The 27,671-nt window shown below is 37.4% G+C and overlaps 1 protein-coding gene across 2 annotated transcripts; it reads left to right on the top strand.

The window, feature by feature from the left end:
* Nucleotides 1-20: 20 nt before the first annotated feature.
* ext2 (exostosin glycosyltransferase 2) lies at nt 21-27,551 on the top strand. Of its 2 annotated transcripts, none has more exons than XM_088413859.1 (15): nt 21-131; nt 3,175-3,517; nt 3,601-3,824; nt 7,863-7,952; nt 8,719-8,835; nt 9,200-9,395; nt 9,505-9,644; nt 9,738-9,831; nt 15,807-15,938; nt 20,417-20,606; nt 22,887-23,053; nt 24,887-25,030; nt 25,471-25,599; nt 26,099-26,181; nt 26,598-27,551. In XM_088413859.1, exons 2-15 carry the CDS (start codon nt 3,203-3,205, stop codon nt 26,734-26,736), a joined length of 2,160 nt encoding a protein of 719 aa, XP_088269985.1. In that variant the 5' UTR covers nt 21-131; nt 3,175-3,202; the 3' UTR covers nt 26,737-27,551. The 2 variants fall into 2 exon arrangements, with proteins under 2 accessions (XP_088269985.1, XP_088269984.1); XM_088413858.1 differs by lacking the exon at nt 21-131 and adding an exon at nt 1,500-1,631.
* Nucleotides 27,552-27,671: the final 120 nt, after the last annotated feature.

Genomic DNA, 27,671 nt, shown 5'->3' with positions numbered 1-27,671 from the left:
GAAACTACGGAAATTGGTGACAAACTTCCGGTTAGTGTTTCCGGGGGCTAAAAACAGCAGTGTTTTGCTAAACTAGCTTGCTATCATGAATTAACACCGATCTGTTATATTTGGATCTGTTGAACGTTTTGGTAAGTAAAATACAAATCGACGCAATGTTCTACACTCCAAATAAACAAATGTAATAGTTTTAGTTCTTGGTCATTTTTCCGAAAGGTGACTTCAATAAGCTAATACAGCTAACTGTTTCGTGGTTAAGCTTTACCATTCATACTGCCTAAATACTATGATAATGATGCGGTCAATTTGGGTGACACCAGTCATGTCCACCCCAAATGTTTGTATGTTTTTTGCTTGAAAGAATATTACCTTGAGATGCATTGTTTCATTTTCGAGGGGTCCTTCGCACACATGCAAGAAATAATGATAATTAAAATTCTAATTATAAATTAATCCTATACATAATACAAAAAATGTTTAATAAGTTAAAAAAATACGTGCACGAATATAAGAAACGTAAAAATAAAGTATGAAATACAAGAAGATGGAAGCAAGAACATATCTTGTCCTTTCAGAGCAGAACAGGAGTAATGCACAGGAAACTTGGGAAATATGAAATTATATAATAAATAACGTCTCTAAATAATATTCAGGTTAAAACTTTCTGGTCACCACTCGGCCACACCAAATGCAAACCATGTTTTAATTTACACATCTTTAATCAAAATTTCCATTGCAATAATTTGACAGACACACACTCAGCAATTTAAACAGGCAGGAATTATTTGTAAATTTAATGGAAAGATATTTGGTATTTGGGCCAAAGAACCATTTTATATATTTTTTTGGCTTTTCTTGGAATTCAATATATTAATGTGTGAAAAAAACGTGTAATTATAACAAAATAATATATACTAGAGAACAGGGGGTAGGACTAAATATGTTTGAACATTATTACACTACAAGCTGTTAAGAAAATGGATGGATAGATAATGCTGACTTCCATTTTAAAGATACTGTGATCAAACTGGTTTTGATTGATTGATTGAACATAAAGAAGCACATTCCAAAACATGAGAACAAAAAACATTAAAAAAAAAATATAAATAGGCTAATGTAATTCATACCTACAGTTGTATTTATATATATATATACATATATATATATATATATATATATATATATATATATATATATATATATATATATATATATATATATATATACTGTATGTATATATACTGTATGTATATATACTGTATGTATATATATTTTTTTCACATGTAACTTCAACTTTTATACAAAATCTTACGCATTTTATATGTAATCTTTTGTAACTTTCTAATACTATATTTTTACAGCTCTTTTTGAACACAGCCATAGATGTACATATTTTTAGTTCATAGGTATTCCATGAATTGACACCTCAAACCGGTTAAACAGGTTAGCTGACTTGCAAGACAATGGGTTGACAACAATATTAGCTAAAGTTCCCAAAGATGTCCCCTTGCCATGCATATGTGCTCATGTTTAACCATATGCAGAAGTAGGTTGCGCGCATATTAAATTGCACAGATCATGGAGAACAATTCCCAAATCCAGAAGCAACAAAACCCACTCAAATACTTCAGGTAAGGGCCTTTTTTCAAATCCATATTATATACAAATCCATGTTTTTTTGTGTAGTTTTCCTATGCTTTTACAAAATTTGAAATTGGTGGACAAACAATTACAGTTTTAGGTCTCTTGTTAATGCTAATTTCACGAAATTAGTCTAATATGTGTAGTTTATTTAATACTCCTTACAGGATTTATTAACAATGTATTGTGTGTTTTTTCACTCTGGATTGTAAGTACCGATAGTTTTTTGGATCGCTTGTGGGTGTTCAGTTGATTTGTTTGCTTTGTTGTTTTAACTGATTTCACTAATAGCGGCAAAAAAGTTTTAATGTTTATCTTTGTGTCATTTATGACATTTTATGAGTCCTACAAAGATTAGATGTTTTTTTTCTTTTTAATTCGACACCATTCGAGGAAGCTTGATCCGTCAGCCACATAAGCTGAATTGGGATACACACATGTGCATTTTTATAACGGCCGTATTCTTACAATTATTATCGAAATGGGCTGAGTTAGTTCAACGTTAAACTGGCTTTTACTGACTGCACACAATGTGGGAAATCTGAAATACAATACTTAACCCGCAACAAATATATAATTTACAGATATGAACACAGGAAACGATGAACAATTTACAAAAGACTAGATTTATTCTGTTTTGCTATAGTTTTTACATTGTCACCAAACTCTTGTCAAACTATACACGGTACATAGAAAATACCAGAATTCGACCCCAAAATTATGGATGTTTCCTATATACAGGTGTGTCCTATATTTGGGGAATTGCGGTAATGTGTGAATATGCCAATTTTAAGGAACTCAATCATGATATTTTAAGCTTACTGCAATTTAATATATACATATAAATGATGGAATATTCCTTTAGCTTACCATTACCACTTTCATGTGAAATCTGAGGTTTTTGCCTGGGTTTCTAACCAGGATGTAAAGCACCTTGTTCACTGAAACCCCGCTTTCACCGTGTGGGTGCCACGCCCACTTCATAACGTAGTTTTTAAAGCCAACCGCCACAATGAAATAAGAACGACAACAAAACCGCTAACGTAGCGATCAGTAAAGTGAGTCAGAGGCGACGGGAATTCAGAAGACAAAATAGGCTCTTGAATAAGTAGTACGCGTAGGTGGTTTAGAGAAAATACGAGGTCTCATTCCTGTAATGTACCAAATAGACCCAACCCTTATTGTCTGCTTAGATTAGGCTGGTGTTGAGAGCGAAGAATAATCAAAGAAGTCTTCGCAATGTTCAATGAAGGAAAATAATGTTGTGACATAGTTAAATTCTCCAAAAGTTGGATTTCTCCATAAGTTTGTTGGGCTGAGGTCAACTGTAATAGCTTTAATGTTTGTAAAACAGCGTTTGTCTGTGTGTGTGTGTGTGTGTGCGTGTGCGTGTGTGCATGCACGTGTGTGCATGCACGTGCAGGCGCGCACGCTTGTGTGTGAGGGTGACAGGGGGCAAAATGGAAATACTGCACACCTTTGCATACAGGTGAATCGTTTAACCGTCTATATATTTGTTATTTGTGATTCTAGAGACTGGGTGAACGGGCAGGGGGCAGACATGTATGGTTCTGGTAAATACAGCTCCCGCGGACCTGCTCTTATCCCACGGATGAAGACCAAGCATCGAATATATTACATCACACTTTTCTCTGTGGTGTTGCTTGGCCTCATTGCCACTGGGATGTTTCAATTCTGGCCTCACTCCATTGAGTCCACTGCTGACTGGACCATAGACAAACGCAGTGTTCGTGATGCGCCGCAGGTGAGCCTCCAAGTCTCCAGTCCCATTCCTGAAAGGGGAGACCTCAGCTGTCGCATGCACACATGTTTCGATGTGTATCGATGTGGTTACAACCCTAAGAACCGAATTAAGGTAAGAGCCCTTATCAATCTATTCCGCACCACATTTATATGAGTTGCTGTTACTTGTTAATGAAAGATTTTTTTATCGTTTAGGTTTATATATACCCCCTGCAAAGATTTGTTGATGAACTTGGGGTTCCCATCAGCAGCACTGGACTTTCTCGTGAATATAACGACCTTCTTAGCGCTATTTCGGACAGCGACTTCTACACTGATGATGTCAACAGGGCTTGTCTTTTTATCCCATCAACTGATGTCCTGAATCAGAATTCCCTGCGAATCAAAGAGACTGCCCAGGCTCTGGCAATGCTACCTAGGTAAATGTCTTTTGCAATTCTTTCACAAACTAACTTGAATCAAAATCATTTGTGCCGGCTCGTTACGTTAAAACACACAAGCAGTTTTTTTTCTGGTAGCTGAGGCCACAACGTCAGCGATCTCGCCACAAAATATACTTTGAGCGCCTAGTCCAGTTTAGGACATTAACACAAAAATCTGTGACCAGACTCACTTTCGTTTCAGTCTCAACTATATATGAGCTAAGTAAAGCAGCTCTCTCCAACTTTTTTTGTGCCATCAACTGGTTTCATGCTGACATACAGTGGCTTGAAAAAGTATTCATACACCTTGATTTTTCCACATTTTGTCACATTCTGATCACAAACATAAATGTATTGATTTGGCATTGTCATGTTAAAGACCAACACAAAGCTGATCACAATTGTGAAGTAGAAGGAAAACTATACATGACTTTCACTTTTTTTTTTAAAAGAGAAAATTGAAATATGTGGCTTGCAAAAGTATTCACCCCCTGTGTCAATACTTGGTGGAACCACCTCTCGCTGTAATTACAGCTGCAAGTCTTTTGGCGTATGTCTCTACCAGCTTTGCACATCTAGAGACTAGAATTTTTGGCCATTCTTCTTTGCAGAACAGCTCAATTTCAGCAAGATTAGATGGAGCTCGTTTGTGGACAGCAGTTTTCTGATCTTGCCACAGATTCTCAATTCGATTTAGGTCTGGACTTTGACTGGGCTATTCTAACACTGGAATAAATTTTATTTTAAACCATTCCATTGTAGCTCTGGCTTTATGCTTAGGGTCATTGTCCTGCTAGAGGGTGAACCTCCACCCCATTCTCTAGTCTTTTGCAGATTCCAACAGGTTTTCTTCCAAGATTGACCTGTATTTGGCATCATTCATCTTCCCATCAACTCATGCCAGCTTCCTTGTCCCTGCTAAAGAAAAGCAGCCTCACAGCATGATGCTGCCACCACCATGTTTGACAGTGGGGACGATGTGTTGAGAATGATGTGCAGTGTTAGTTTTCCGCCACACATAATATTTTGCATTTAGGCCAAAAAGTTCCACTTTGATCTCATCTGACCACAGCACCTTCTTCCACACGTCTGCTTGTGTCCCCCACATGGCTTCTGGCAAACTGCAAACGAGACTTCTTATGGCTTTATTTCAACAATGGCTTTCTTCATGCCACTCGTCCATAAAGTCCAGATTTGTGCATTGCACGAATAAATGTTGTCCTATGGACTCCCCCCTCATCTGATCTGTGGATCTCTGTAGCTCGTCCATAGTTACCATGGGCGTCTTGGCTACGTCTCTGGTCAGTGCTCTCCTTGTTCAACATGTAAGTTTCTGTGAATGGCCATGTCTTGGTAGGTTTGCAGTTGTGCAATACTACTCTTTCCATTTCTTGTTGATGAATTGAACAAGCTGTTTAAAGCTTGGGAGATCTTATTATTACCTAACCCTGCTTTAAACCTCTCCACAGCTTTACTGCTCACTGACTAGTGTCCTCTTAGCAAACCTCTGAGGTTGTCACAGAAGAGATATATTTATACTAAGGTTAGATTACACACAGGTGGACTCCATTTAATCATTAGATCAACAGCTGGTCATTCAGCAATCATCATGCAACTTCTGAAGACAACTGGTTGCACTCAGAGAAAAGGGGGCTCAATACTTTTTCCCCACCACATTTCACTGGCGGGAATTTTTTTTTTTTTACATATTTTTTCTTAAACTGTCATTTATAGTCTCGTTGCTATGTGGCCCACTTTGGTCGTCGTCATCTTCAATTCAATCACTCAATCAACCTAATAAGCTTATGACAATAAACACTAAACCAGGGGTGCCCAAGTCCGGTCCTCAAGAGCCCCTTTCCAACCTGTTCTCCATTTAACCCTCATCCGGTACACCTGATTCAAATAACCATGATTGTTATCAGACTTTTGCAAAGCTTGCTTATTAGTTGAATATTTGAATCAGGTTTACAGGATGAGTGTTACATGGAAAACAGGCTAGATAGGGGCTCTTGAGGACCGGACTTGTATGCTATGCTATACATTGATTTATTGTGTTTTCATGCCACTAGACTGTAATGAACAGTCACAACATTAAGGAGCACACAGGTCATTGTGTTTCAGACAGCCTTCAACCTTTGGAGTCTTTTTCAAAGGCCATTCACTGAAACAGTTACAGTACACAAAACAAAGTTCACATGAGCACATCTGTCACATACATTTTAAGTAAAAAGCGAGGTTTTTCTTAGCTTAATTTACTAGATGATGCTTTTTTTTTATTATAAAACTAATCTTGCATTTCTTGACTTAGAGCCAATTAGAGTGAGTGTCACTTTGTGATGTGCCCATTACTTGAATGCCCTCACACCTGGAAAGGCATCCCCAGATTGCTTTCCTCAACTATACCAAGCAATTTATTTATTCAAATCACATTTAAAGCAAAATAACTCAAAAATCTCTAAATTCTTAAATCGAAAAATTGTGTTTTACTTAAGACCTGTACAAAGAATGCGTTGAGCAAGATTGTGTACAGTATGCGTTTCAATTGATAAAACCATGACTCTGGCATCCAGTGCAAACATTAACTTCCCAGCCATGCTCAGCTATCTCAATGAGGAGAAGGTGTTGCTTGTTCCATCTTAAATATACCGTTTTTCTTAATAGTAGCCACTTGTGTGTATATTTGCTACCTCTTGAGACTGTATTTAAACATCCATGTTCCCAAAATTTAACATGTCTCAGAAATTTTGAAGATTTAACTGGGTGATGAACTGTTTACCAACCATGACAGGTCAAGTGATTACAGCGTCAGACAAAAATGACAAATGAAATCTACTGTTCCGTTGGTCTTAATTCTTTGTATTTAACATGTTTTTGTCAATCGGTGGTCCGTCGGCAAAATTGCCGTCTGTATGCAATGGGCCGATGGACTGAGCAACTCTTAAGACAATGATAACAAAGGTCCATTACAAAGATGAAATGTTGCACAGAGATACAGTACCTTTGATGAAGGTCCTCCTCAAAACCAGGCCTAGTTCGTCCATCTCCATAGCAGCACCTCCATAGAGGTGACCCACCTCAGATCTTGCCATTGAGTTGGTGTAAATCAACATGGCAACATCCAATTTGGTCATCGTCATCCAGCCCTCTCTCCATGTTCGAGAAGGGGGCTGGAAAGAGAAAGGAGAAAGCAGTAGTCAGTTTAACAATATGAACAAGTGTAAAAATGAATCTTTGTCTGGTTTTATACATTTCTACTGAGGTAGGTGTTTGAAGGTAGTAACAATGCTTTAATGTATTGTTTTTGTTAGGGATCTTTGATACCACTTTTTTTGTTTTTAACCGATACCGATTTAAAAACTCAACACTTGAGCAGTCACAGGTACCAAGTACTGACACCACTAGTACTTTTGAAGCCCCCTCCCCGCCCTTCTGAAAAAACAATGCCAGATTATTAAAAAAGCAAAAAAGATGGACAGTACCTATTACAGTATAGCATTTTCCTAAAAAATAAATAATTAATAATAATTATTCTTTTAATTTGTCATTTCATGATCATGCAGCAAATATGTTACATTTATTTACATTTATTTATTTACAGTACAGTTAGATAAGCATAAAACGATTCATATATTTGGCCCTCTTACACAGTCTTACACAATTTTACCAATAATCCTCAAGCATCTTTATAGCAATTTTAAAGGTGCCCTTAGAAATGTTTTTTGTTGCCTTTTACTCTCACGCACAATTTGTCTCTTCATATGAGTATGAGTAGCACTCAGAGTGTGCTGGCCAATGCCAGTTCTATCATTTTGGTAGAGATAACCTCTGCCTTTCAAGCAAGGAAGTGTTTCGTATTCCACTTTGGCCTTGGTCCAAGGTAGAGCAAAATTAATATCTTTCCCTTGTTGCTGCGGTAACACATAATTTAAATATTTGCTGAATAATTTATTTTGTTTTAACTTGGTGATGTGTAAATACATTATTGCATCAATTTGTTTATTGAGGTTTGTGTGTGTGTGTGTTTTATTTTAGGTGGAACAAGGGGATGAATCATCTACTTTTTAACATGCTTCCGGGCGGCCCGCCAGACTACAACACTGCTTTGGATGTGCCCAGAGACAGGTAACATTCTCTTTTATTTTATTATATCGATCATATTGTCAGCAGTACTGGAAGGAAGACAAAATGGAAATAATAAATGTGTCAGCCTTTACTTTAACATTTGTCTTCCACAAACAACCCACATGTTATTGAGGCAAAAACACGTAGATGCAACATCGCACAAAAGTTGTTTTTATGTTTAAGTGTCCAGTGGCATCCTCAGAAGATCTCAAGATATTGTGCTTAAAGAAATAAGAAAAGCAAGAGATCTCATAATGTATTATTGTGGTAGGTGGCACAGAGCCAAAACAATGATTGATTGTGTGGGCCTTAATGTTTTGGCTGGACCACACACTCAAAGCAGAACACACGTGTTAAAAAATTATTTCCAGAAGGTGAAGTATATATTTACAAATAGCTACAAATAGATATCCTCTACATTAAAGTGAGGGTTGGTGGTTTTATGTGAGATGATGAACAATATCTTTAGATGTAAGGAATTTCCTGAGCTCATCCAGAGAGTTTATTTGGCATGAAAATTTATCAGAACCAGGTGTCAAGGGATTTCACGATATTGCTTTTGCCTTTTGAGATGGAGTACTAAAAATACTTCATCAAACTAACACGTCACCATACACTACATAAGGGCACATTAATCAACAGAAAAAATCTGTAGGGTGCAATTTTGTTGGTAAGTTATGTTAAAAATCAGTTGTGTTTTTTTTTTCTTTTTTTTTTTAAGTGGTATTCTAGTGAAAGCTGATTTTGTTTTTTGTTTTTTTTTTAGAGCGCTCCTGGCTGGAGGTGGTTTTTCCACATGGACGTACAGACAAGGTTATGATGTCAGCATCCCAGTCTACAGCCCCCTCTCTGCGGATGTTGAGCTGCCTGAGAGACAGCCTGGGTGAGCGCATTGCAACCATATACAGTGCTGCGAGTGTGTCTCAAGTTGTGGTTATCTCTGTGAAATTTATGTGGCGTTTTAGTATGTTTCAAAGACAATTTCCGTCAGTCATTGAACTGCTGCAATGAGGCTTGACATTTACAAAGAAGAAAATTAATATTGCAAAATGGTTTGGATAATCATTGAAATCTGATTAATGCATAGCCATGAACACGAGCGGGGACGTTGTATTGAATAAACCTTAAATTGATGTTCAATTGTAATCTTGATCCAATGTGGAAGAATTGTGTGTTGCTAAAAGATTGTTACCAAGCGAAAGTATTTGTTTTAAATCATTTTGAATCTGCGATCTTCACTCCTCTAGGCCTCGCCGCTACTTCATTCTATCATCTCAAACAGCCATTCACCGTGAATACCGGGCGGAACTTGAACGCCTGAAGGAAGAAAATGGTGAGGCTGTGCTCCTCCTGGACAAGTGTAGCAACCTCTCCCAAGGAGCCGGCTCTGCTCGAAAGCGCTGTTACAAGGGCCAGGTGTATGACTACCCACAGATTCTGCAAGTAAGCACAGATGCATACGAATGTAACATTTCCGAGATTGAAGTTGTCAAGGTGTCACTGATGGATAAGCATTGTGACAAGAAATGTTGGTCTACCCATGTCTTTGCAGGAATCCTCCTTTTGTGTTGTGCTGAGGGGTGCGCGTTTGGGTCAGGCTGCCCTTAGTGATGTGCTGCAAGCCGGTTGTGTCCCTGTCATCCTCGCTGACTCCTACATTCTTCCTTTTTCTGAAGTACTTGACTGGAAGAGGTCAGTCTAATTCGGTTCATCTTACATTAAGCATAGAACAGCTTATGTTGTCTCCTCTTAGCTCACTTATGTTGTGTTGGTTGTCTGGCACAGAGCATCGGTGGTTATTCCAGAGGAAAAGCTCTCAGAGATGTACACCATCTTGAAGAGTATTCCGCACAGACAAGTGGAAGAGATGCAAAGACAGGTACATGTTCCTGTGCTGGGACAGTTTATTTTTACTTTTTAATAAAAATGTTGTAGTCACGCAGTGAACATGTCACATTTTGATATGCATCAGCGTAATAGAATGAAAACAAATAAGTAGGTGTTAAGACCTAAGCTGGCACTGACACAACATGAGGTTGGTTTAACAGTTACTTCTCAAGAAAACATAATGACAAATGCTACTCTCAGTCATGTCACTTTACCATCACTGTGAAATTGAAGCTATTGTTAAAAAAACATGACTCCTTTTTGTTCCTTTCCTTTAGTGATGGGACCTTTGGCTCTTTAAATGCAACCATTAATTCAGCAGCTGCTCACTAAAAAGGGAATTAAAAAAATCCGTCTCTTTCTGCATTTTTCATATTGTAAAACATCAACATTTCACTTATAAATGAAACACTGCTATTAGTGATGCGTTGTCATTCATGTTGTGCTTTAAATGTTTAACTGGTGGGACATTAAATATTATTTTCTTCTAAAGTATAAGTTGTTGGGCATGTTGGGCATTGTACCACATTCTCATTTGAATTCTTCTTGTCTACATTTTGAAACGGATTGCAGACATCTATTTTGATGTTCCATTCTTTTGATGTATCTACCACTATAAACAGAGCTTTGCTGCTCTTCATTTCCCTTTATCAACTTTAATCCATTTACCAATTACAGTATATGATTAAATAATGGTACTCCTTTTTCATTTTGAGCTGTGCGATGAGTTGGGACTCAAATTACATCTAATAAGATCTGAAACATGGCAAGATGATGCTGTCCAAAGGCCCCTGTTAACTGAGAATAAACCCCAGTAAACTGTGTACCACCAGTCAAAGGCTTAAAAACAACCAATTCTTCTCAACTGCATAACTACAAACAGCTGTGTAGAATTGCGGAGCACTGCCATATGAAGCTTCTGTTAAATCGGAGATGCTTGAGCTTCTAGACCTCTATGTTTTACAAAGTTTATTAAAACAGTATACATTTAAATTTACCACACTGAGGCAAATCAATTACAGACTATCCATCCACCCATCCATCCAGTTTCTGTAGCCACGACGTTATAGTTAAGAGCGTTGTTATGTTGTAATAGATAAATCTAACCAGCAGAGGGCTCGCAAGTCTTGGATTGAAGCTCTCATTTCATTTGTTCAAGGGACATTGGATTTTGGTTACAATTTTGGAAGTAGTATTCTTTTTCAGTGTCTAAACCTTTGAGTGGTACTCATCAAATGTAACTTTGGAGTAATACATTTATATTATATTAGGGGCAAATTTAGGTCTAATTTGACTATTTGAATTTTTAACATTTATATGAGTTGACTAAATGATCTTCCCTTTGGGCTTTATTTGTTTTTAAGTTATAATATTTAGCTGTCTTCCTCATGAGGGAATGTAGGGATGCACAATACTTGTTATCTTTGTTGTTGTTTTGTTTGTTTTTGGGAAGGGGTGGAGTCGACTGTGGTTAAAGCGCACAACTGGATGAAAGAAATCCTGAAAAATTTGCCCAACCACATATGACATCACTATTACCACTAAAATCAATCACAAATGGCTTCGTAGAATGTGTCGTTTATTTTATGTTTTTTTTATTTTTTAAAGGAATTTACCTAATTTTATTAAGCCAGTGGCCTCAATGATGGTAAAAGTTGTTCATCAAGTGCCCATCATTTCCATGATGATAGTTTTACCCCTGAGGTAATCTCAGGCATAATGTATGCGGCTTTTTAAATGCAGGATGAAGGCAACAAGGTGCTGGTCTTCCTTTGTTGCAATTTTTTTTCCCCAGTTTCTTTACAATGCATGTCTCCGTAGGCTTTCAAAACACTCTCGTTGCAATGACAATGTTTTAAGTGTCTGATAAGATTTGTTAAGTAGAAGGTGTTTTACACCAACCCCCAAAGAAATTATTTTTCTGCGAGTGAAATTTTGCATAACTGTTGGTCCAAAGAGCCAACGAAGGTCTTCCTCTAAAACGGTGTGGAATTCCTCAACTGAACAATCCCATGTTTGTTGACGTGGGCTCAATGAGCGTTTTAAGTGCAGGCGTATTCATGTATGCTTGATTTGCTCACTGAGAAGTCACCACACGACCCACACTATGTTTGTGAGCAATAGTGAATAGGTTCAGCGGAGGACAGTTTACAGTATAAGAGTAAAATAGTGAGAAAAAAAATCTGCTTTGCGAGATGCCAACTCTAATTTTTGGTTTGTCATTGTTTTGTTATTACAAAACATTATCAAATAAGCAGCAGTAATGATTAATCAACAGCAGTCAGGGAGTACTACACTTCAATGCAAAATAAAATGTTATCTGATTAATGGATGGAATATGACTCCTAATATCGGCCCGATAATAATTGAGCATCCCTACATCTATGCTTGACCTCCATTGACTGAAAATACACGTACAGTTTAAATAGCTGGTTATTTTTAGGTCAAGAGAAGTGATTTATATTTTATATTCTGAGCATTAGAAGAAAAGCTTACTGTGAACCATCTTTGAATTTTATAACAATCAATTTTGACCTCCATTGTCTCAAAATACACATAAAGTTTAAATAGCTGGTTATTTTTAGGTCAAGATAACTGATTTATATTCAGAGCATTAGAAGAAAAGCTTACTGTGAACCCTCATTGAATTAAATAACAATCAATTTTGATGTTAGCACGTAATTGATTTTCACAGTCATTATTAATAATAGAGTCTCTCTGATGATTGGGGACATTTCTTTTCAGTTGAAGCTGTTTTATTGAAAAGTTTTTTTGTTTTTTTTATTGAACTCAAGAAGTGTATCCAAGACAGCGCATTCTGGCGTGAGACCACAGGTAAAAAAGTAAAGTGTCAATTAAAGTGGAACATAACATTACTCCCAGTGAGCAGCTGACATGTGGTTGGGCTGCTGTTTTTGATTAAATCCAAATCGCTAATGATTGCCTGGTTCTCGCCGCGGCTCACTCAGTGGCTAGCAGATCTGCTCTATAGGTGCAGTCATCTGTCACATACTTGACAAGTGGACTCAAACAAAGACTTCTGTACTCCCAACTGTTTCTGTTCATGACTTTGACCTTTTCTCTAATTACTTAAATGGCTAAAGAGTGGGCTCGTGATCTCAGTGCTTCCTTATTAACAATTTGCACATATTTTACATGGAGATACGCTTTACCATGCTTTCGACTCCCCCACCTTTCTTTAATGTGCGTGTGTGTGTGCGTGTGTGTGTGTGTGTGTGTATGTACACATATATGTACACATTATACATATGTATGTGTGTATACTGTATATATATATATATATTTATATATATATATATATTTATATATATATATATATATATATATATACATATGTACATATATATACATATGTATGTGTATTTTTTTTTCAAAAAAATGTTTTATTAATGTTATGTTATTATTCAGGTTAAACAAGGATAAAAAGGGTTCTAATTTCAAATGAGGAAAACAGGTCCTCTTCATTCCATCTCATAAAATATGTGCAGCAATAGGGGAGCGGGAGGGCTGAGGGTCATTCCCTCAGGCCAGCACAGTTTTCTTACATCCTCCTCCCAGTCAGAAAAGAAAACTTTCATCACCAGCTGATTTATGAAGTGTTGAAATTCCCCGAGAGATTAGAAAGTTTAGAGCGCTCTTGAAAAATAAAATATCTATTTAATGTGTTATATGATGCAAGTGCAAGTATCAATATACGTTTAGAAAAATAAAATGGTCCCATGGTCACCAGTTACAATTTGCCAAAACAATGGGACTACAATTTCACCAGCAACTGTCATTATTGCAAAAACTAAAACATAAAGACTGTTTTTTTTCTTGGTCTCAGCACACACTGAAATGGCATTATGTTGTACATATATAACTATGAAATTGTTTCACTTAACTATTTAGCTTTTCCATTCATGATTTTAATATTTGTTGTTTCATATTTTGCCTTAAATGTTGTATTTAATATTTGTTTTGAATATCTCAACATGTACAACTGTTGGTCCATCTAAAGTTATACGAGTATAAGAATATCTGTTGTTCGTAATTAATCAATTCATACTTCATTGATTTATGTTTAACGTTAAGTGCAAATGCAGAAACAGTATTCCTATAATCACCCTGCTGGCATATTTTTTTCTTCAAACACATCTATAATGCTACAAAATCACCATATTTGGTCAATTCAACTAATCTGTAATTACTTACATAACAAGTAGAATCAACTTAACAATAGAAAGACTTTTTATTCCTTGCCCGTTTTAAGTCGAAATGCAGAATCAGTATTCCTATAATAACCCTGCTGACATTTTTTTTTCAAACACATCTATAGAGCTACAAAATCATCAAATTTGGTCAATTCAACTAATCTATAATTCCTTACATAACAAGTAGTATTAACTTAACAATAGATAAACTACTGTATTTATTCCTCCCTCATTTAAGTGTTTCCTGATTCAACTTTAATGTTAGATTGGGGTTAGCACGTATCTCTCACAGTTCGGAAGTCCTGGGTTCGATTCCAGCTCAGGCCTTTCTGTGTGGAGTTTGCATGTTCTCCTTGTCGCCTGCGTGGGTTTTCTCCGGGTACTCTGGTTTTCTCCAATGGTATGGTATTGGACACTCCAAGTTGCCCTTAGGTGTGCTTGTGAGCGTGAGAGGTCGTTTTTCTCTGTGTGCACTGCAACCAGTTCAGGGTGTTACCTGTCTACTGCCCGAAAACAGATGGGATAGGCACCAGCCTGCCAGCGACCCTAGTGAGGATAGGCGGCTATGAAAAATGAATGTACAAATGGATGAATTTTAGATTGGGCGGCATCCTTCACTGATGTAGTAGGTACAACAAAATCATTCCAGCGGCTCTCCCTAATCAGAATCTACATAATTTGAAGTGAATGATCAGCCTGAGGCAATTAGTTGATTTCAAGGACAATTTAATCATGATAAATCTAAACCTCAGGAAAGGAAAAGTCCATTTTAAATTATACTTGTCTTATACTTGCAACGTATCATTGCAATTTTCAGATTGCTGTAATTTGGGAAAAAGAAATAAAATGTTCCTTCAAAATTGGTTGGCTGTCTTTAGTTAGTTAGTTAGTTAGTTAGTTAGTTTCTAGCTAAGTCCAGTACATAATATATACATAGTTGTTTGATTAAACACTAAATAGATAAAGCCACAAGTTCTTTTTCATTATTGTTGTTGCAATCTGACTTACGATTTACTGACTTCTGTTTAAACCACACAGTTATTGTAAACGCTTAAAACACTACAAGTGTTTTAAGTTATCAATGCAAATAAATTCTTTCACATGAATTAAAGTTTAATTTGCCTTTATTGTAGCTCAAAACTAAGATATTAAACAAAATAATTTATGTGTATGGATTAATTTATTGCTGGAGTTTGTTTAAAACAATAAGGGAAAGAGGAACAAAAGAAAACCATATAAGAAAATGGCAATTACAAAATTGATTCGAGAAAAAATTACAATCATTTGGTTGTATTTCTTTTTCCTTTCCTCATGTACAAAATCTAAGTATGGTTCTCAGAGCACACTGTTACAGGAGTTCAACTGTGTTTACTTTTAGCTTTTTAGGACTATAGCTTACAAAACCACGTAAAGCCAAGCTGTTGTTATCATTTTGAAAAAAAAAAATCCAACTTAATTCAATGAATTGTGAAAAGTTGGCTGAATAAAGGAATGTATTGGGACACTCCACTAAGATCATTTTCATTCTTGTATCACAAAAAAAACACCAAGGTTGTGAGAATTTTTTTCATCATGTGTTTTTCCCAAGACTTTCGTAGCATGTGCATTTACACTATGTATTGATATGGAAAAATGTAAACGTATGTGTGTACTTGGACACCCAGACGGTGATCGTCAAAAAATACAGTCAGGCACCGGGAAGCTTGACTGTATTTTTAGATGATCACCGTTTTTGTTTTTGTTTTTTTTGTAGGCACGCTGGTTCTGGGAAGCCTATTTCAGCTCCATGAAGGCCATTGGCCTGACTACGCTCCAGATCATCAATGACCGCATCTACCCATATGCCGCACAAACATATGAGCAGTGGAACAATCCAACTGTTGTGGTATGTAACTGTGCAGTCTTTGTGTTCAAATGAATCTTGATAATTGTGATCTCATGTTTTCAAATATTGTTTCAAAGAATGGGAATTATTTTTTTAAGACAATTATTCTGTGATACAACAGTGGATACCATTACTTTGTTTTTACAGATGTTTTCCCCGTTCATCGATTGTGAATCAGTGCATACAAATCATACAAGTCTGTCAGTAGTGCACGTCATGACAGCAAAATTTCAGTTGACACCACAAACGAGTCAGCTGACCATCCATTTCTTGGTTCAGCCGTCAAGTCACCTCCGCTAATTTTTAGTTCCAAGAATGTTTTTCCAAGTAAAACCTTTCTTTGTCAATTTGGATGCATGCATGCAAGCCAAAAGCAGAAATGTCTTTTGTTCACTTGCCTCCAGATACTTAATGTTTTTATTGCCTGGTTATTCTGATGTTTAAAGACTTTGTAGACAAAATTGCTCTACTGTGAGTTGTGACTGAAGCAACAGTTTCTGAAAAGTTGCCCCAACATGACACATATGTCACCATATGTCACTTTGCATATGGTCTCCTCTTTTTGTTAAATGCACTGAATGAATATGATAAGTTCAAACTCAGTCTCATCCAACCATAACACACACATTTTTGAAAGTGAGCATGTTTTCCCCAAAATTGCAGAGCTTAGTTTTTTTTTTTTTCTTTGTAGAATGAAGAATGGAGATCATTGTCACATGTGGTAAACAAGTAGTGCTTGCCAAAAATATTCTGCAAAATGACTTTAATGTTGCTGTAGGCCTCTTGGCAAGCCACTCTGACCGGCTTTCTTTTTGTCTTTTCATCAGTTCAGACTCAGAGGAACTTAACTTCTCATTCATGTTGCTGTTGTGCCATGTTTATCTTCGATTTGTTTAGAATGGTCAAAGTTAATTTCGAACCTTGTTATAACCAAGTCTTTAAACAATTAGTCTTTCTAGGGACAGTTTGTGCTATTCAGTTTTTTTTTTTTTTGCTTTTTATTTTTCTTCTTCTTCTTTAAATTCATGCAGTGGTAGGCAAAGTATTTCATCCCAAAAACGAAAAAAGCTTAAATCTTAACGTTTTCAATTTTAGAAAGATCTTGTTCGATGTTTTAGCATTTTGCAACAATGAATTTCAAACTGAATTGAACCCTTTTCTACCCAAATTTATGCTGGCTCATTTGGGCTCTGTCAGAAGTCAGAGCATAATAAGGCATAACATTCATACAATAAAACGTTTTTTTTTTTTTTTTCTGTACTGGAATTCAAATAGTTTACTGTGTTTTAAAAATAATATGCTTCATTATTTTGACAGTTTTGTTAAAATAATAACAATGAATTCATGTGTTATAAATTGAATTTAAAAAAAACAAAACAATATTTTCACTTAAAGAACTTTTGCATTCTGGTGTATTAGTATTAACCTTAACAGAAAAAATGAAATAAATCTACATTTGAACTACTTTACGTTTGACCAAATGAAATGCACAAAAATTTGGCACAAGCCAGTTTGAAGTGCCGAGCCCTCAAAATCCCTTATAGCTTCTTATTGTAAACACATAAAATATAGAACTTGAGAAACTAGCTTTGCGTTTTGTTTCGACTCAAAAAGTATTTAAAAATTCTTACAGTAATTAAATTAACAAATGCATCTTTTCCGCGACTCTCAAAACCCTATTAAGAATGCCACCATTTTTTAATTTGAAATTTTCCCATTTATTTTGAAAATTCACAAATATACAGGTGCAGTATAATTTAGAGACTTGCAGGGTAAAAAAACAACAAAATTCAGACCATCCACAAATAAAACGAAAACAAAAATACAAAATATAATTTAGAAAAACACCAATGCAACATAGTAATACATTTTACCAATCCCTTACACACACACATTTATGCGGCTACACTTGAGAGGACTTCCGTTGACATAATGCTTTTCCTAGCCCCAAACCCTAAACGTAATCATCACAACAGATTGCCAAATGCCAATCATTACCCTAATCTCAACCAAATTCAATTCAAATCTATACTCTAAAAGCAAACCTCAAAAATAGCTATGAACTTGTGAGCACCGGCCTAAATGTGCTCACTTCTCAAGAATGTCCGATGTATGTAAAAAAAACAAAACAAAAAACTCAGTATCCTCACAATTATAGCCATATAATAACACACACACACACGCACAGACGTTGGCTCAGACGCTCTTCTCACTATCATTGGACTACGTAATACACCGTGTATGCCATTGTGTTTTAAATAGCAGCTTCCAAGCAGTACGCTAGTTTGATGTGTACCTCGCAGGCTCAGTCGCTGTTCTCGATGAGGAGGGCGCCTCTATTGCGGTGGGAAAAAAAGTTCTCGCATGACTGAGGCGGTCTGTTTGTGAATGATAGGATGGGTGTTTCACATTCAAGTGGTTTTGAAAGTTTGTGGCTGCACACAGCTTGGCAACGCGTAGCCATATCTTTGGGGCTGTTAATCAGCCTACTCTCTCTTCAGTCATAAAGGGAGTCATGATTGTGAGAAAACGTATCCATTTGTCTCTGATTGCTCTGAACGAAGTCTGGCAGGTGTACAGGAATGGTACGGAGCTATTTACATACTTCTGTGCGGAATTATTAGTTGTTCAGTAGAAAGGTTTTCTTTGCGCCCTCCTTGATTCAGGTTTGCCCCAATCCAGAGCTTAATTGTGTCAAGGTAATAAATGTTGGTTGTTGCTGTCTGAAATGAAAGGTGAAGTGTTTTAGGTATCAATTCAGTGAGTGAATGGCGAGAAGAACTTGAACAGAACACAAAATAAATCAGCCAGAGAACCACCACCCCCCAACCCCCTCACCTCATGTAGTCTTTTAGGCTGGTAATTGAAAGCACATTTCCCAGAATTGCTGGTGCTGTTACACTGGGTTTTCAGAATGAAGGACAGGCTGCTTTTTGTTTGGGACTTATGAGTAAAGGGTTTACTTTTAAGGTTGAGGCCTCTCAGGCTTTAAGATGTTTTGGTCTATACAACTTTGTTTTGGCTATCAATTTAGCTGTGGAGTAAATCGAGACTTTTTCTACATCGATAACCATCTTAAAAGTAAGGAGCGTGCGTGCTGGTTTTCTGTGCGAACTTCACATTGAGGTTTTAAAAATGATTCGGCCTTACTGATTTGTAGAGGAATGCTGAAGTCATCTGAAACAATTAAAATAAAACTTTACTGACTTTACTGTTCAAATGTCCTTGGATTTTGAGCATAGGTCCTACTTTGTTTGTGTAGGGGAGTTAGACGTTAGCCAACACTGTTCAAAAATAGAGTCAGTATTCGCACAATTTTCCATATAAATACTTAACACTGCTTGTTTACTCCTCATTATTGGCCTGACAGTCTCCCTCTCAAAATATTTTTCAGGCTAAATTTGCACATAATAAATATGCCCCCATGTTTTTGTGTGCAATTTAATGTGATGATCAGTTTATTTGAATTAAAGAGGAAAAAAAACTATTCTGTCAGAAGTTGTCAATCGGCAGGCCTTCTAAACTATATGTGTTATTTTCATTATTTCCCCCTTTACTTGTTTGACAATGTGAGAACAACCACAATTAAGTTTCCACTTGCTAGTAAAGTGAAGTCTTACTGGTGCATTGGTAACGGATGTTATATAAGGACTGCGGCTATGACTTGGGTTGATGTTGTGAAAGGTGCCTTTTTATTGGAGAATCACTCTTTATACAGAATTCAAGAACGCCACAAATTTAGCATCCCTTCTCAGTAGCTTTTCACATCAACTCAAGTGAAACACTTTTTCATTTTGACGGTCTTTTACGTGTTTCCCGTCTCTCTTGGAATATCATTTATGTTTGATTGTATTTTTGGACTGTGTTTCTTTCCATATCAAACTAGATATTTATGATAACGATCTGTTTTTGGTGTATCGGAAAGATCACCTGTTGGGGTCAGGGAAAGTCCCACGTTTTATGGGCCATTTTAATAGGGAGCAATGAAACATGAGTACAACTTTGAAGATAGACAGTCATTGTTAACTACCTGGCAAACTCGCATCGCTTGCTTTCCAGAATTCAACCTCCTCTCTTTTCTTGAAGCTCGCTGTCTCATGGTTTGCGACCCGTCACTCAATCACCACATGACCTGGAGATATTTGAGCGGAAACACTCAGCCTTGTTGCAAATTCACATCTATTCTTACTATCCCAGTGTCTTGTTTCTGTAAAGTTTATGTGATGGACTGGGCCAACAACATTCTTTGCCCAGCCTCTTTGCCCTTTTGATACATTATGGTTTGATTGTTGCCAGCTCGTAAAATCCATCATTTTGAAAACTAGGGCAATTGATGTCACCGTTTTGTGAACTATGTTTTAAAATGCTCACAGTCAAAAGAAAACATGTGTTAGAATATTAAAAATGTGCTGACAAATATTTTTATGAAGTGTAAAACTATTTCTCCTGTATATGTGTTTGTTTTCTGTCTTTTCTAGAAGTGGGCCAGCGTGAACAGTCCCCTCTTCTTGCCACTAATTCCACCAAGGGCACCTGGATTCACAGCAGTAGTTTTAACCTACGATCGCGTCGAGAGCCTTTTCCGAGTCATCACAGAAATTTCCAAAGTTCCTAGCTTGGCTAAGTTGCTGGTTGTGTGGAATAACCAGAACAAGAGTCCTCCTGAGGGTGAGTTGTCAACAAACACTTGAGCCACTGCAGACTGTTGTAGCTTATGATTACTTGAAAACCAGTCCTTGATCTTGTTTAGTTTTTTAATGTTGTAAACTACTGTTAACCCGTTTTATTCTGCGGTTGGCACCTTGTCTGATTGGTTGGTTAGAAATCAAATCAACTCTGAGTTGGCTAATATAATGAAGTAACGGGAAGACTTTGAAGTGCTCTCTCGTCTTTCCTTTTCATCAAAGGCGTCAGCGGCGCCTGGCTCTAGTGGCGTGACCTATTAGAATTAACGAGGGGCCACGGACAGGTCAGACTCTTAGGTCTCAGTCAAGTCCACGTGAAGTCGAATGTCTTGGGTGTTGTGATTACTTTACATGGACCTGTTATTTTCACATATCTAGTGTGCTTTGTACACTCTTAGCTTCCTCTTCTGTTAATGCCATTAGGTCAAATGCTTTGAGTATTCCGACTTAGGAGTAGGACCACAAAATTTATTTAATTTTTTCGAATGAACATGTCCATTTTTGGAGCGTATAATTATTATTATTTTTTTTTAATCCTGATTCACACCAAGCTAGACAGGTAGCATTAATGTTTTCTTTTGTTGCCTAAAACATCCTAAATCACTAAAGTATACATTCTACGCAAGGTTGCCATAGTTTCTATCCGACAGCACTGGCTTCAAGGTTTTGAATTTGAACATCTTTTTGGGAGTTGAGAGTCACTAATAGGCATGAAACGATATCATATTCTGACATATTCTGACCTTCAGCAAAAATATCATGTTATTGCGGTATTGAATACACAGCTCTGAAATATGTAATTCTGAAATCTTTTGTGGGTAAATTTCAATGTTCTTCGTTAAAAAAAATAATTTAATTTCATAGAAAATATCTAATATAGCTTTTGTGACAATAACAAAACTTTACCATGCTAAATTAAAATGTCTAAATAAAATCAAAACAAACTTTCAGTGAGCAATATGGGTTTTGCTCACCAATAAACGTATATGTTAATAAACGTATTAATTCTTTCTGATTGAACACATTTTAACTGAAATATGGGGAAATACTATTTCCCCCACACATGCACACACACTCACACAAACAAGTGCTCACTCACTCGCTCTTCCATCTCGCTCACTTAGTACTACCTTGTATCTCACACGCAATGTCACTTGCTGGTTTTCAAAAGCTAAAAACTTTCTAGAAAGCCTAATTTGTTTGTTTGGACAGAGGGTGAAAAGTTCGATTCGTTCGCATTCTTGACCCATACAACAGACTGCTCATGCAATATCACATAAAACAGTCCGTGAAAGTACCATATGATAACATGTTAGCCACGTTACCCGCGATAGTTAATTGTAGTAGCAAACTTACAGTGGTACTGAAGCCAACAAACCAGGAAAAGGACAATGTAATTGGCTGCTGCAGCAGAGGAGGACTCACATGTGATACACAATGAGCGCTGCACACTGCAATTCCCAGTTCAGGCAGACAACGGGGGAGAGGGAAAAATGGCGGTTTTGACAGACTTGGATGGTTTTAAATAACCGTGACTTCTCAAATTTCAATATATTGCCAATCGGGTTATCGTCCCATGCCTTCTCATTTATAACACCAATTTATCCTGCTCTTTCTTGCCAATGGAGAACTAAAATGATGACAACATTTGGACAGTCAAAAAGAAAATTGGTTTCTTAACATGACTGCTTTGTCTGTAATAGTTTCTGATGTGTTATCAACATAGTTTGGAGGCGGTAGAGCTTTTCTCAAAGTCTTCTGAGGTTTATTACCAAAATTAAGGAGAGGACACATGACAGTGTATATAATCAGTGATTACCATAGACCCTTCCCAGTTCCCCGGATTAAAAAAAAAAAAAATAGAGAGAAAGGAAAATTGGAACTGCAAGTGCACACACTCCAGCCTAAGGCGATCATGTTATGTTTCCAATGCCAGCACAACCTTTCAGTGGTGGTGGAGTCACAAACTGATTTTAATTTAAAAAAAAACACACACACGTGATTGACCTATTCCTATTGTCTTATAGGAATGCCCGTGACTTGTGCGCATATATATATATATATATATATATATATATATATATATATATATATATATATATATATATAATATATATGTGTGTGTATGTATGTATGTATGTATGTATGCACACAAACATCAACATCATTGTCTTTAGTAAAAGCATTTTTTGTTTGTTTGTTTATTTGTTTGTTTCCTAAATCAAAAATGCTGCTAAAAATTGTCGGGCTTTTCTCTTCTCAGAATCTCTATGGCCTAAGATTGGAGTGCCCCTTAAAGTCGTGCGTACCAAAGAGAATAAGCTGAGTAACCGTTTCTTCCCCTACGATGAGATCGAGACTGAAGCTGTGTTGGCTATCGATGACGACATCATCATGTTGACATCTGATGAACTGCAGTTTGGCTATGAGGTGAGCAAGTTAAAAAATACTGCACCAACAGTTTCCCAAGTTATTGCTAATGTTTTTCTAAGTGCTTCCTTGTGATCGCAGGCCTTAGCGTTATTGGGGAATATTAGTCACATAACAAGGATTTGACTGCTTGATACTTGTGTTTGATGAGTGAAGAATAATGATGGTCAGAGCCTAGAAACCCTCCCTGCCCTCACCTGACTGCATTTAGAAGCAATTTTAAAAAATGGTTGCTAGTTGAAGGAGAATTACACAGAATTAGAAGCAACACTAGATGACTTGACATTTAATGGCTCTGGATTTCAAGCAGAATATTTTAGATTGTCGTCGAGCCATTTTTCAGAGATGTGGTACACCCTCACATCAGTTTTTCATGCTTTTTTTTGTTAGAATGTTGGCCAATTCTTCCACTAACTGGTGCAATTTGATTTAGCTTGCTTCAGTATGATTTGCTACACTCAATCCTAATCTGGTTAGCATCATTTATGTTTACATTATCAGTTAATCAGTATAAGAAATTTGAGCGTTCAAGACCTTTTATTAGACCCGATCCGATTGACTTTACATTTTTGTGCAAGACCTGTGATCAGCTCATATCTCATAATTTGCCAAACCATCACTGAAGTTATAGATCCTTTCCCCAAATGATGTTGTATGGGGCTGTATGAAATTTTAAGCATTGTATATAAATGCTTAAACAGAGAAAGTGTTAAGCCCTCGAAGGGGCCTTTTACCCCTTTTAGTTTTTCTGATGTTAAAACCGTTTTTGAATCTCTTGCATGTTGGGAGTTGGATGAAGGATTTGATGTGCAACTTGCCTTTTATTTGCACTAGTGTGACTGTTCATTTGATAGTTATAGGAATGTTTGCTGTTGCATCAGTTCTTTATTTGCAGTATTTATTTAATGCTGTAAAGGTATTTAATCGCAGTAAATCGTTGTCCCCTTTTTCTTTCTCGTTGTATTTGTTTAAAATGACTTAACTTTCACTTTGACTGTCCAGTTCTTGAATGCCTTCTCAAGGTCATTTCTGTTCTGACTTGTTCATCTCTGTCAATTTTTGGCATGGCAAAGGTTGTTAAATTATGGCAAAAATGTTTTCTTTTAACGTGTTTGTTTTCTATCAACGGTATATGTGGCAAATAAATAAAAAATAAATAACATAACATTTATTTTCATAAACCAGTTATTCAAATGGACATACTGCCTGCCGCATCTTTATCGGCTATTATTTAACTCGCTAGTCGGCATTTGTGATCGGCCCCAAAAATCCTGGTGCGTAAAGTCTACCACAATCCCAGTGCAATTGTGAGGCTGTGTAAAACGTAAACAGAAAACATTACAATGATTTGCCAATCCTTTTCAACTTACTATATATTTAATCAAATGCCCGACAAAGACGACATATTTAATGTTCAAGATAATAGTTGTTCTTTTTTATTTCTTTCAATTATTCACTCATTTGGAATTTGATGCCCACCGCATAAGGAAATATGCATCATTAAACATTAAAATGTATTGGGATGAAATCACAACCCCGAGGTAACAGGTAAACACTTATATTATGTGGTGAATTTTTCTTTTTTTTTTTCCCCCTATCCCCGTAATACCGCTTTCAATTTTTATTTATATTTATAAATGTTGTGGATTTTGAGGAAATTTGACTGAATTATTCCGAAGAAAAGCATCACTCATTATATGAACAGTGTTACTTTGTTATTATTTTAAGATGACATCATCACAGGATCAGCAAGTCTATCCGAATAGTTCTACTTGAGTGAATAGTCCCTACGTCTTGTAATGATTTGAGATTCCGTGCTGACCCCGCCCACAGGTATGGAGGGAGTTCCCCGACAGGCTTGTGGGTTACCCTGGTCGACTGCACCTGTGGGACCATGAAATGGGAAAGTGGAAGTACGAGTCTGAGTGGACCAACGAGGTCTCCATGGTTCTCACGGGCGCTGCTTTTTATCATAAGGTGAGTCAATAGATTCCACTTTCAAAAAAGTTTGATCGCGAATGTGACGACGACGACGCAGACGTAACTTGCTTTGGAAGAAGCGTTTTCGTAATAACTGGGGCTCGAATGGCATTTGCACGGAGCGGGGGAGGGATTTCCTGGAGACCGCTGTGCGTGAACTATTAAGGTCAGAAGGCTGGATTACATTGATGGACGAGCATAACGCCGCAGGCTGGGCAAGGTTATCACACCTTCTGTCAGCTCAGTCACCCACCGCGGTTGGAAGTACATTCTATCGCAGCAGCCCCCCCTACGTACGCCTGGGTCATCCGGTGACCGCTTTATTCTTCTTAACTCATTCGTTGCCGGACCACTAAAAATGGAACTTGGACGCCCAAAGCCGTCAGCGCTAGTGAAGTGCTGTCAATGAGTTGATCAGCATTTTCCTTTTGTTGCAGTACTTCAACTATTTGTACACGTACAAGATGCCCGGAGATATCAAGAACTGGGTGGACGCACACATGAACTGCGAAGATATTGCCATGAACTTCCTGGTTGCCAACATTACCGGCAAAGCCCCCATAAAGGTACATTCATCTCATTGGCCGCTTTGGGTGCTTTGACCTTATAGAAAGGGGGGTGGAAGTGAAGACGGAACTATCTGGGCTCCATCACTTCTCACCCTGGCACTGCACTGCGTGCCCCCCACCGTTCCAGGTGTAGGGGCCCAACTTGGTGTCCTGCCTCGACCTCCCTTATCAGCGTTGAGGGGGTGTACACTCCCCCTCGAGGTTTATGGAAACACTCACCCAATGCGCACACGCCTTCATCCTGTCGCACCGTATCTCACACCAAATTCTCTGTCTTTCCTTCACCTCACTGTCTTCTCTCCACCATGCACGATCTACCAGACATCCACACACAAACACCTCCACTGGCGGAGTGGTAGACAGAGCCGAGCCATACATCATCGCATTCTCCCCGCTGCGCAGGCATTCCTGTTGAAAGTTGCAGGACTATTTCACCTGACAGGACCGTTAATTAGCTTGACGTTCAACTGACGTTTGGGGCTGCCATTTTGCTTAGGTGACCCCCAGGAAGAAATTCAAGTGTCCTGAGTGTACTGCCATCGATGGCCTGTCCCTGGATCAGACGCACATGGTGGAAAGGTAATGCATTCAACCACGCATTTTGGACTGCTGATAAATACATTTGTTTTTTTTTACCCTATCCTTTGTTATTCGCGGAAAATACTCACCTGTTTTGTGCTCTGGCCCTAGAAATATTACTGCCACTGTTTTTGTTTCATTTGCCTCTGGCAATATCTGAGCATTACTGTTGATATGAAGGTGAATTTCTTTTTGAACGCATGAGAGCGAATGTGCTGAAAATGTCTTTTTTTTCCAACAATCAACACTTTTTTTAATTTATCACATGAAATCTATTCATAACAAGTTCATCTGGCGAGAAAGACACAACAACAACAACAAGTATTTTCAACAATTAAGATCATTGAGCTCTGTAATTTAAACTCCGGCATGACCAGCACACTTGAACTCCAAATTGTTCTCGTTCGTCCCGGTAGATCGGAGTGCATCAACAAGTTCGCGTCCGTTTTCGGCACCATGCCCCTCAAAGTGGTGGAGCACCGAGCCGACCCCGTTCTCTACAAAGACGACTTCCCAGAGAAACTGAAGAGCTTCCCCAACATCGGCAGCCTCTGAGCAGCTTTCTGTCCGTGTCTGCACCCGATCGCGGCTTCAGAAGAGAGAGACTTGTCTTTTCTGACACAGAAAAGAGTTGTACTGTACTGTGGTTTTATGTTCCCCCTCACCGCTTTCACATTTAAATGAAATGCATGTTTGGTTTGGCTTTGTTGCACCTGATGTTAATCATAACTGATCAGGGATTCACACTCATCTCCAGCTGTCATTTGATCAATTCATGTGTACATTTTTGCATATCCGTTGTGCTCCGGGAATGATCGGTAATTGCTAATTTATTATATCATGTTTAACATCTTCAAACAGTTATGGTGGTCTTTACTGGAAGTGGGAAGTTAAAAAAAAAAAAAAAATCATTTTTGCAAAAACTTCTGTATAGTTAATGCTTCTCTGTTGGATTAATTCGAACAAGACAAGAAGTTATCCGATGGGACAAAGCTGCTCTCAAATCTAATATTTAGATTTTTGGTTGGTCACAATGTAGTTGTCGAGCTACTGGATTGTTTTCCATGCATGTGATGTCAAATTGCTTGTGTGTTCGACACATCTTGTATCTTAATGTATACTGGCGTGTTACAAATCGTTGTACATACTGTAAACGGTACATTTTTTGTTGCAGTGATATCCATTTGAGTTTTTTGTCTGTATCCTTTATGATGTTAAAGAGTTTAAGATTTTATCGTTCCCTAGCGATCCCTGTTACTTTATTTGGATATTCGGAAGGTCATTGTAGCTGATTTATATTTCCTGACAATGTCTACACCTAACTTTGTAATATAAAATAAATTGAAGGTGCCAGAAACGTCATGCCCAAAGCTTTTGTCATTTCTTGTGGGTTTTTTTTCCTCCATCCTGCATGTTATGTGATTGTTGAAAGATGACGCACATTTTATTTATATTTTGATATCCGCCTGGACTTGGAATCTGTGGTCCAA

The sequence above is a fragment of the Hippichthys cyanospilos genome, chromosome 4, assembly GCF_059441005.1.
Source record: "Hippichthys cyanospilos isolate Australia breed blue-spotted pipefish chromosome 4, RoL_Hcya_1.0, whole genome shotgun sequence".
Taxonomy (NCBI): Eukaryota; Metazoa; Chordata; class Actinopteri; order Syngnathiformes; family Syngnathidae; genus Hippichthys; species Hippichthys cyanospilos.
The sequence above is the reverse complement of the archived record's forward strand: the minus strand, read 5'-3'. Positions and strand labels throughout refer to the sequence as shown.

Bases quoted from the DNA above. Each gene is read 5' to 3' on its own strand.
- ext2 (XM_088413858.1), top strand. From the start codon at position 1,579: ATGGAGAACAATTCCCAAATCCAGAAGCAACAAAACCCACTCAAATAC. The intron at 20,607-22,886 runs GTGAGTTGTCAA...TTCTCTTCTCAG, and splicing joins GAACAAGAGTCCTCCTGAGG to AATCTCTATGGCCTAAGATT. The intron at 23,054-24,886 runs GTGAGCAAGTTA...CCCCGCCCACAG, and splicing joins AACTGCAGTTTGGCTATGAG to GTATGGAGGGAGTTCCCCGA.